The sequence below is a fragment of the Papio anubis genome, chromosome 9 (genome assembly GCF_008728515.1).
Source record: "Papio anubis isolate 15944 chromosome 9, Panubis1.0, whole genome shotgun sequence".
Lineage (NCBI taxonomy): Eukaryota > Metazoa > Chordata > Mammalia > Primates > Cercopithecidae > Papio > Papio anubis.
In genome coordinates this window covers 104,321,281-104,332,656 of record NC_044984.1, presented here as the reverse complement: position 1 = coordinate 104,332,656, position 11,376 = coordinate 104,321,281, and the positions used below count along the sequence as shown (strand labels likewise).

General features: G+C 43.6%; 1 protein-coding gene across 7 annotated transcripts in view; it reads right to left on the bottom strand.

The window, feature by feature from the left end:
- Window positions 1-514: 514 nt before the first annotated feature.
- Window positions 515-11,376, bottom strand: part of ANKRD13A (ankyrin repeat domain 13A) — a 42,203-nt gene continuing 31,341 nt past the window's right edge. For 5 of the 7 annotated variants that reach the window (XM_009181699.3, XM_009181700.3, XM_009181701.3 and 2 more), the window contains 5 exons: window positions 11,007-11,164; window positions 9,858-9,971; window positions 6,348-6,508; window positions 3,622-3,689; window positions 515-2,567 (listed from right to left, as the gene is read on the bottom strand). In XM_009181699.3, coding sequence (XP_009179963.1) covers window positions 2,372-2,567; window positions 3,622-3,689; window positions 6,348-6,508; window positions 9,858-9,971; window positions 11,007-11,164 — 697 coding nt within the window. In that variant the 3' untranslated portion in view covers window positions 515-2,371. Of the gene's footprint in view, window positions 2,568-3,621; window positions 3,690-5,377; window positions 6,001-6,347; window positions 6,509-7,589; window positions 7,701-9,857; window positions 9,972-11,006; window positions 11,165-11,376 lie in introns of those variants that run through there. The other 2 variants (XM_021922901.2, XM_021922903.2) reach the window with 2 other exon arrangements.

The window sequence follows — 11,376 nt, the reverse complement described above, 5'->3', positions numbered from 1 at the left end:
AGTATTGATATCTACTTTCCCCCAAAAGCAAAGCAGCTCCTTTACATCTTCCCAGAAATACAGCCTCATTTTTGGAACCCACACGTTTCTACTGGCCACTGCTGTTGTTGTTTTTAATACCAACATATTTAGGTATAGGAAGAGTTTGGAAGCCTTATCATCTGGACTTCTAGGAACAGCCTCATAAAGCACTTGGCTTCAAGGGATAGCATTGATGCAGAGCTTTGATGTTGGCTGGGCTTCCCTTACCCTACAAGAGCCAGTTTACCTCCAGGAGGAACACAGGGGTGTCAGAACAGCCCAACACTGGCTTGCTTTTAGTTTCCATTTGAAATAAGCAGCATGGGGCTTGTTAACCTGGGCAGGAAGGCTGGGAGAAGCATGCCACCTTTGCAGTGATGAACTGAGCAATGTGAGGCATTCTAATGTTCTACTGACATACGTAACAGGAAGTGTGGTCACTACATCCAGTGACTAGAAAAAACTGGAAAGAAAAAAGACTCAAAGACTGGAATATTGTATGAGCACCCTCTAAGGAAGCCGTCTTTATTTGCATTTTTAGAGTGAACACATATATGAAAAACGCTGCAACAGGTTGACACAATGCTCAGTCCCTTTTTAAGTGAATTCCAGGGGAGAAAGTCAAGGACCTTAGGGAGCAGAGCAGTGGAATGCAAACATAGAAATTACCTATGAGTCACCTTTGTAAGCCAATGACACAGCCTCGCTGCAGCCATTCCAAGAAGTGTTTTTGCTCACGGCAAATGCGAAGTAAACAAAATGCCACATTGCATATTTGAAACAAATGTGGCGTTGCCTATACTGGCCTGCTGTGCAGGGAAGGAATTTTGGTCAGACCATGACAAAAAAAAAAAAAGGCAAATGGTGACATGGAATTAAAAGCACAATTCTTTGTGTCTGGGAACGTTTCACCGGCAACACCTGGAATAGTAGTTATGTTTGTCTTCCTGTCCCCAAAGCAGCACAACAGAGGAAACAGACACAAAATGGAGGAGGGCACTGTTGACCAAGTTATTTCAGTGCAGCCTGTGGGAGCGAATACATGGGCCACAGTGAGCAGTGCCCTTGGCTGTATTCCCCAGGCTTCTGTATGTTGTGCGATGGTTATTTACAGGAGGGTTTGACAAAAGAGAGTTAACTACTAAAGGTATCCAAAAAAGGCCTGAGAAAATCTGGTTAAAATGTATAACCTTGTATTGCTACTGATGGGAATAGTTGTTTTTATATCTTTTACAAATAATAAAAAGATTCTGTTAAAAAATAGATTTATTCAGAAAGATGTTGATTTGAACTCTGAAAAGCAACGTGGAATCATCATTTTCCCTTTTGAATGAAGAGCCATGGAGCTCCGTGGTTTTCAGCTCCCTTTCTGGTTGCAAATCCATCCTTCCTCTGGAGTGAGTCTAGGGCATGCAGTGGGTTCTTCCTAGGTGTCTATGTGGAAATCCTTCACTCGTGCAGGTGTGGAACACACCTGGTTTGGTTCTGTGTGTTCCAATATTTTGGCCAGCTTGCCCACTTCAAGAACAAGCCTCAGGTTCCCCTAGCTGCTCCTTCAGGGACAGGATTAGCTGCCTTTGATTTAGCCTGGAGAATCCTGCTCTCAAAAGAATTGCCTTTACAAATTCAAATCAGATCCCTCGATGTGTGCAGTGAGGTGATGTGAAACTATTAGTAAGGTTTAAGGCGAAGGCAACATCCATGGCCATTTGTGTATCTTAATTTGATGCAAATAGTTAACAATAATCTAAAATAGATTCTATATGTATCTCCTCTAACTTTAGCTGGGTGTGGAAGGAATGGAATCAGATAGAGATGAAGGAAGAATGACAATATCCTAGAAACCCTGTAAAAAGGTAAAAATAAGGAGTAGATCAGCACAGATTACCCATTTCTTTGGTGAACAGTAAAGATGTGTCTCCAATTCTCATAGACCACACTTTACAAAGGCGGCTACTGCTCTCATATATAAAAGCACCCTGACTCTGCAATAACTTGTTTTGTTATCACTCCTTGATAAAAATTGATCTACAAACCTGCGGGGATTGGGGTTTTATCTAAAGCTGGTAGTAAAAATGTGACCTGCAAGCCAATACAGCTAATGGAAAGTGATGATGCTCTCCTCCCCTTAGCCTGGAGATGGGGCCTGCAATCCCTGGTCCCTTCTCCACCCCAGGGAGCGGCCTGGATGGGCCCGGGAGTCCCTGGTTCTGCACCTCTGCATAAAGAAGGGACAGCTGTTGTCTGCTGCACGCACACAAGGTGCAGGCCCTCAGCCCCGGGGCCCTGGTTGACACAGCATCTGTGACAGCCCAGAGCCTCTGCTCTGTGCAACCACAGGCCAAAAGGTCTATTTGTCAGTGAGTGACAGCTGTAAGACTTGCTGGAGCTCAGCCTCTTCCTCCTGGAGCCGGAGCTCCCGTTCCTCCAGCTCTTTGGCAGAGAGCTCCATGGCCAGCTGCAAGTCATTATCAAAACGGCTTGTCTCGCTCAGGGCGCTGGGGCACAGGCCTTCTGTGCTGGTGAGGAGGCTCTCCTGGATGGCCCTGGGTTGGAAAACAGATAAAAAGGGAGAGTCACTACTATCATCATGGTGGCAGCAGTAACTACATTTCTTAACTGCTTACCAAGGGCATACTGTGCCAGGCATTTAATATGCATGATGCCATTTAATCCCACATAACTCTGGGGGTGTAAGTGCTGTATACAGGTGAGAAACCCCACACTCCTGCCCAAGACCACCCGACCAGTAAGTGATAGGGCTGGGAATTGAACTTGGATCTGTTTTAAAGCAAAACAGGTTCTTCATCAGCGGGCTCTCACAGACACCTTAAGTATATAAAAAGTCTTCGTGAAATGAATCCTTGCAGTTTTTCCCTAAATCTCTGCAGCTGTTCCCACAAACTTCCTTATCTTTACAATTATATAAACTTTCCACTGAGGACATCTAGGCCCTGTGGTCATACATCATTCACAGAAGATCAAACCAATCAGAAAACACTGACTCAGTACCTTTCCCCCAATGGCACTGACCTGTGAACCAGTCAGAAATTCTATCACCCATTCCTGGAAACTTGCTATCAAGTCCAGAGTTATCATAATAAGTAACTGCCACAAGAGGAAGCAGGAGAGCCAATTACTTTATCTAGTCTTTTTTTTTTTTTTTTTTTTTTTCCTGAGACGGAGTCTCGCTTTGTCACCCAGGCTGGAGTACAGTGGCATGATCTCGGCTCACTGCAAGCTCCGCCTCCCGGGTTCGCCATTTTCCTGCCTCAGCCTCCCAAGTAGCTGGGACTACAGGTGCCCGCCACCATGCCCAGCTAATTTTTTGTATTTTTTTTTTAGTAGAGACGGGGTTTCACCATGTTAGCCAGGATGGTCTCCATCTCCTGACCTCATGATCTGCCTGCCTCGGCCTCCCAAAGTGCTGGGATCACAGGCGTGAGCCACCGCGCCCAGCCTACTTTTTCTAGTCTTTCCTGCCAGTGTGTGGCACCGTGCATCTGCCTGGGGACCAAATGCACAGTGCCACGCGTCTGCCCGCCTGTGTCCAGGCCTGTGTCCATCCTGGTTTAATCCACAGTCACATCAGTCAATCACCTCTCATACTGGGCGTCATAGGTGTTTGTCTGGCTGATCCCTCCATTCGAAGCTGGTCCTGAAAGTTCCTGGCAAAGACAAATATGATAGATATGAATATGTCTTAGGAGAAATTGGTGCCATTCTGGAAAGGAAACAATGGCAGCAAGAACCAAATTAAAAGTCTTTCCATGACCATTATCGATAGTGCTAACTAACAGGGCCTTGGGTTACCTCAAAAACAACACCTAAGTGGCAGCTAGTAACATGCCACAGCCTAACTCACAGCCACAGCCTTCTTATCCTTCTCACAAAATCCATCTCTTAAATACAGCTAACCCAAGTGGAAGATATACACAACGAAAAACAGAAACACAGCTGACCTTGGGCAAAGTTCAAGTGACCAAAGCAGGTTTCTGTTTTTGTTTTTTTAGAGACAGGGTTGCACTCTGTTGTCCAGGCTCAAGGGTAGTGGTGTGATCATAGCTCACTGTAGCCTTGACCTCCGGGCACAAGAAATCCTCCTACCTCAGCCTCCTGACTAGTTGGGAATACAGATGCATAACACCATAGTTGGCTTTTAAAAATTTTTGGTAGAGGCTAGGCACGGTGGCTCACACCTGTAATCCCAGTACTTTGGGAGGCCAAGGCTGGCAGATCACTTGAGGCCTGGAGTTTGAGATCAGCCTGGACAACATGGTGAAAACCCATCACTACTGAAAATACAAAAATTAGCTGGGTCTGGTGGTACCCACCTGTAATCCCAGCTGCTCAGGTGGGTGAGGCATGAGAATCACTTGAACCTGGGAGGCAGAGGCTGCAATGAGCCAATATTGTGCCCCTGCACTCCAGCCTGAGCAAAAGAGTGAGACTCTGCCTCAAAAATTAAAAATATATATATATATATATTGGTAGAGATAGGATCTCACTATGTTGCCCAGGCTGGTCTCAAATTCCTGGGCTCAAACAATCCTCTCACCTTGGCCTCCCATAGTGCTGGGATTATAGGCATGAGCCACTGCACCCGGCCAATAATTCTTCTAGGGCAAGATTAGAAGACATAATTCAATATTGGTAGTCTTTGACTTTGGCTACTCCCCTTGTTAAAACTTATGGTCAACAAGGTTTATGAAGCTTCTTGGGAGCTGGCGAGGGGAGCTAAGCTCACTTACATAGGGAAAGGAAAAGCATACCAGGCTGATGGTGATGTCCAGGGGTCTTCTCCCAGGAGGCCTCCCAAAGGGAACATGCTTGCTTTGGGGTCTGGCTTGGAAAACTGAATAGGTCTGGGAATGGGGCCATGGTGGTGGCAGGGGGAAGTGGAGGAGGTAGACTCACATTACACAAGCACTAAGACTCAGGAATAGAACCAGAAAGCTACAAGCTTAAACCAGTGAGAACGCTGGAGTGTGAGCACTATTCTCAAAGCAGCAGCCCTGTGAAGGCAGGGACTGCTTCCCAGAGAATTCCCAGCACCTGGCACAGAGCCTGGCACAAAGAAGGTACTCTGCAAAATCTGAATGAAGAATGGAAGAAAAAGTCAATTAACAAATAAATGGGCCAGGCGCGGTGGCTGACGCCTGTAATCCCAGCACTTTGAGAGGCCGAGACGGGCAGATCACGAGGTCAGGAGATGGAGACCATCTTGGCTAACATGGTGAAACCTCGTCTGTACTAAAAATACAAAAAATTAGCCGGGCATGGTGGTGGGCGCCTGTAGTCCCAGCTACTCAGGAGGCTGAGGCAGGAGAATGGCATGAACTCCAGAGGCAGAGCTTGCAGTGAGCTGAGATCACACCACTGCACTCCAGCCTGGGCAACAGAGAGAGAGAGACTCCGTCTCAAAAAATAAACAAACAAAGAAACAAACAAATAAATGGACTGCAGGAACCCAGGACATACCAGAGGGTGCTGGAGGCAGACCAGACCCTACCCTAGTAGAGCCAGGAGCCACAGAAGGAAGGAGATGGAAGGAGTTGATGTTAGGGGAGGAGGACCTCAAGCCTGGGACTGTCCCAGGTAGGTGAGGCATGGAGGGAGAACCACATACGACAATAAAAGGCAACTGTTCTACTGGGTGCAGTGGTGCATGACTTTAGTCCCAGCTACTTGGGAGGCTGAGGTGGGAGGATCTCTTGACCCCAGGAGTTTTAGGGTACAATATGATCATGCCGGGGAATAGCCACTGCACTCCAACTTGGGCAACAAAAAGTCACACACACACACACACACACACACACACACACACAGCCTACAGCTTACACAGGTCTGTCCCGTCCTTCATTTTCTGTTTCACTAGAGACCCAGAGAGAGTTTAGGGAGATGATACCGTTTGTGGAGGGAGTGGGATTCAAATCCACTTCACGACCTTCATCTGAGACTACAGACACATAGGTAATCCTTCAGGGAAAATATGATGGTGTGATTCAGCAGGAATTTACTGCTTCAGTACTAGAAAATGAAGCACATCTCGAAAAGTACAGAATTACAAGCTATGTGCATGAAAATGAGGAAAAGGAAAGTCTGCCTGAAGACATCTTGTGAATGGTGCTGACTGGGATTATGTAGATGATCTCTTACATAACAAGCTTTTGTAGGAAGACCAGATGCACAAAGTACAACCTATGCAAATACCATGAATGTGTCAAACTTGATATTTAGAATAAATCTTTCAGATTAGCCAAACACTGAGGCTAACCCAGAGGGTAAGACCTCCCAAGCCCTGCCATTTATTCTGATAAACCCACCTGGCTCCTGCTGGACTCAAGCAGACTTTGCTGGATGGCAAACTGCATTATCTCGTAATCTTCATCTTGCAAATGCACATTTCTGCCATTGTCTTGAACATAGTAAGATTCGGGAATTTCAAACACAGATTGATCAACCTCAAAGTTTGTGATGTGGGAAGCTGAAACACAAAAGGCAACCGTCCAGTGTCTGAGTTCATTACATTTCCACTCCAATTTTTTGCAAAAATGTTTTACATTAGAAAAAAAAGAAAGGCTCAAAATTATAATAATCAAGGCTTACTATTATATGAGCGATTCTGAGGAAGCATGACAGAAAAAAGTGACAGAATACAGCTTTTTTCTTTTTCCTTGATTTTAGTGGAAAAAATGAATACATAGTCATAAAAAATACACAAGGCTGTGAAATGAAAAGCGAAGATTTCTCCCTCTAAACACATATGCACAGTCACACCAATGTGTTTCTTCTTTTTGCATGAAGATACATGGTAAATATATAAAAGATAGTATCTATAAAATATCTGAACACTTAAAAATGATAATAATAAAACAAATGCCTGTGTGCCCTTCACCTAAGACACAGAACACTATCAATAACTGCCGGGCACAGTGGCTCACGTCTGTAATCCCAGCACTTTGGGAGGCTGAGGTGGGCGGATTACAAGGTCAGGAGATCAAGACCATCCTGGCTAATACGGTGAAACCCTGTCTCTACTAAAAATACAAGAAAAAATTAGCCGGGCGTGGTGGCAGGCGCCTGTAGTCCCAGCTACTCGGGAGTCTGAGGCAGGAGAATGGCGTGAACCCGGGAGGCAGAGCTTGCAGTGAGACAAGATCGCGCCACTGCACTCCACTCCAGCCTGGGTGACAGAGCGAGATTCCATCTCAAAAAAAAAAAAAAAAAAAAAAAGAATACTATCAATAACACACCACAGGCACATCCCTTGTTAACAATATCCCCTTCTTCCTCTCCAGAGGTAAATACATAATTCAGAATAGTTGTTTACACTGCCTAGCTCTTCTCTGGAGTTTGCCACATGTATATCATCCTAACAGTTTGTATTAGCCTGTTTATGAACTCGACATAAATGGATCATTGGAATTTATTCTTCAAATTGGATTTTCTTCATTCAACATTATGCTTTTGAAATTCAACAGTCTTGACGCACATAGCTATAAATGTTTATTTTCAATACTATATGTTATTCTGTTGTATTAATAGAGCACAATAGCACATTCTACCATCTCAGGACATCTGGGTTGTTTCCAGGTTTCTGCTGTTATGAGTGGATGCTGCTGCCCAGTACTGGGGTCTCCAGATGCTCATGTGCATACGTTTCTTTAGGTACACATCTAGGAATTGGTAGGTCATACACATCTTCAGTTTACACAGTAATGCCAAATGTTTTCTTCAAGAACTATACCGATCTCCTCTTCCTGCCAAGAGTACATGAGTGTTCCCCAGCTGCACAACCTCATGAACATGTATCACCCAACTTTATTGCCACATGGGAACGTAAAGTTGTATATTATTGTTGAGTTCAATTGTTTTCATTTGAAGTCTTAATTTATATACATTAAAATGCTATCTTTTAATTCCTCCTATTGGTAGACTATAGGGGAGAAACATAGGACCATCACAATAGTTGCGGAAAACGCATCTCACAAAAATCAATACTTAAAAATGGTAATAACTCTCAGCAAACTAGAAATATAAGAGAATAATGTCCTTCAACTAATAAGGGACATTTACAAAAAACCTACACAGATAACATCAAACCTAATGGCATAACAATCCTTCCTCCCCTAGAACCAGGAACAAGACAAGGATAGCCATTCCTATCCCTCTTAGTTGACATTGTACTAGATGTCCTAGTCAGTCCAATAAGTCAAGAAAAAGAAATAAAAAGTTTAAAGATTGGAAAGGAAAAAGTAAAATTTTCTTTATTAATAGACAACATGACCATATATGTAAGAAATTCTTTTTTTTTTTTTTTTTTTTTTGAGGCGGAGTCTCCCTCTGTTGCCCAGGCTGGAGTGCAGTGGCCTGATCTCAGCTCACTGCAAGCTCCGCCTCCCAGGTTTATGCCATTCTTCTGCCTCAGCCTCCCGAGTAGCTGGGACTACAGGCGCCCGCCACCTCGCCCGGCTAGATTTTTGTATTTTTTAGTAGACACGGGGTTTCACCGTGTTAGCCAGGATGGTCTTGATCTCCTGACCTTGTGATCCGCCCATCTCGGCCTCCTAAAGTGCTGGGATTACAGGCTTGAGCCACCGCGCCCGGCCATATGTAAGAAATTCTAAGAAATCTACAAAAAAGTGTAAGACAAGTAAATTCAGCCATGTTACAAGATAAACAAGGTCAATCCCGGCCATGCAATTGTGCGAGAAAAAAAAAGATTAAAAAAAATTTTTAAAAAGATTCAAGGTCAAAATACAAAACTCAATAATATTTCTATATACTAGTAATTGGAAAATGAAAGTAAGAAAATAAGTCCGTTTACAATTGCATCTAAAAACATGAATTGTATTGACGGCAAGGGAGCGTGAGGAAATTTGGGGGCATATGGAAATGCTGTCTATCTTGACTGTGGTGGTGGTTACATAGATGCATACATTTGTCAAAATGTGTCTGGGTATGGTGGCTCACACCAGCACTTTGGGAGGCTGAGGTGGGTGGATCACTTGAGGTCAGGAGTTCCAGACCAGCCTAGCCAACATGGTGAAACCCAGTCTCTAATAAATATACAAAAATCAGCCAGGCATGGTGGCACACACCTGTATTCCCAGATACTTGGGAGACTAGGCAAGAAAATTGCTTGAGCCTGGGAGGCAGAGGCTGCAGTGAGCAGAGATTGTGCCACTGCACTCCAGCCTAGGTGACAGAGTGAGACTCTGTATTCGAGAAAAAAAAAAAATGCACTGAACCGTCACACTTAAAATGAGAGCATTTTATTGTATGTACATTACACCTCAATAAAGCTGATTTTTAAGAACATCCTGTCTTTTTAATATAACTAGGATCATACATATACTACAAGTTTTTATTTGCTTAATTTAAACTAAATCTAAAGTTTTCTTTCATCCAACACAGACTCCCTCAGATATTCCAGCTTCAGGGTGAATTATGAATATGATGACTGAATTATAAATTTTTTTTTTTGAGATGTAGTTTTGCTCTTGTTGCCCAGGCTGGAGTACAATGGCACAGTCTCAGCTCACGGTAACCTCTGTGCCCCCCACCCCCAACCGGGTTCAAGCGATTCTCCTGCCTTAGCCTCCCGAGTAGCTGGGATTACAGGCATGTGCCACCACACCTGGCTAATTTTATATTTTAGTAGAGACGGGTTTTCTCCATGTTGGTCACGCTGGTCTCGAACTCCCAACCTCAGGTGATCCACCCGCCTCGGCCTCCCAAAGTGCTGGGATTACAGACATGAGCCACCACGCCCAGCCATAAAATTTTTTTTAAATAACAAAACTAAACTTTTAATTAATTTATTTTTTTACCTGAATCAGCCTGGGTCCCTTCCACATTTTGAGATACAGATTCTTCGGCAGTGCTACAGCCATTAACATTTCCAAATGTAATCCGTGCATTTAAGACATGAAACAAGGGAATTTCTAACAAAATAAAAACTTTTATAAGTAAACTTTACTAAGAATAACAATAATAGTTATCATTTACTAAGTGCTTACTATGCCAAGTACTTTGATAAGTATAATTTTATATAAGCCTCATAACAACCCTCCCCAATACACAGATGGGAAAACTGAGACTGAGAATTACGTATTTTCGGCTGGGCGCGGTGGCTCACACCTGCAATCCCAGAACTTTGGGAGGCCAAGGCGGGCTGATAACCTGAGGTTAGGAGTTCGAGACCAGCCTAACCAACATGATAAAAGCCCATCTCTACTAAAAATACAAAAATTAGCTGGGCGTGGTGGTGTATGCCTATAATCCCAGCTACTTAGGAGGCTGAGGCAGGAAAATTGCTTGAACCTGGGAGGTGGAGGTTGCAGTGAGCCAAGATCATGCCACTGCATTCCAGCCTTGGCAACAGAGCGAGACACCGTCTCAAAAAAAAAAAGGGGGGTTATGTACTTTCTCCTAGATCACAGTGAGTAAGTGATCGAGCTAGGGTTCAAGCATCATGAACATACAACTATCCAAAATTAATACTCTTCATGAGTAGTATGTATGAGATATATATATATATACACACACACATATATACAGCATTATGCATACTTTATGCATACTAGCTTGGGATGTAGATCATATTTAGGTATCAAAGAATCTTGGTGTCAACTGTCTTCCTCAAATAATTATCTAATTTGAAGTCTCATTGAAGTAAGGTTTGACATTAAAACAATGACTGTGTCATGTTTTTATGCCTTTTAACATCTGTCAGCACCATTTGCAAATAGAAATGATGGTTGGAGATCTCTTGATTTTGATATGCAAAATGAACCACCAATTATAACACTTCTTTAAATCAAATTAAACCACAGGAGAACTCTCACCTCCTCCATTAGGTCTATAAGCTACTTTGACCTAAAGCATTCCAATTCCCTGAAGCATCCCACCACCCACATGCTGCCACCCACAAACATGGGCAGAACCTCCAAGTGTTGCTGAAGTTTATTTAGCAGTACCTATTTTGACAGGAAATCCAGGTGGGAATTCCAATTTGATGAAATCTCTCAGTCTTGCAAAATGAGCACTCGTTCGAGCCATTAGGTCAATGATGGGAATGACCTGCTCCACGAGAGAGAGAGGAAACTCTTCACACATCCACAGCATTGCTTTAAACCTGCAGAATTCAACCGAGAAAAGACTGAGGCCATCTCCACCAGATGAGAAAAGGAGATTACTGCTATGCAGTAGGCTAGACAACAGCAGCCTTACTCTACACTCTGTCCAGTCATCTGTTAATTCGGACCTATTAAAGGTCAAATGTCTAGGGAGACGAGGAATTCACATCACCCTAAAATCTGGAAATCAAGGCAAGCGACTTGCATGACA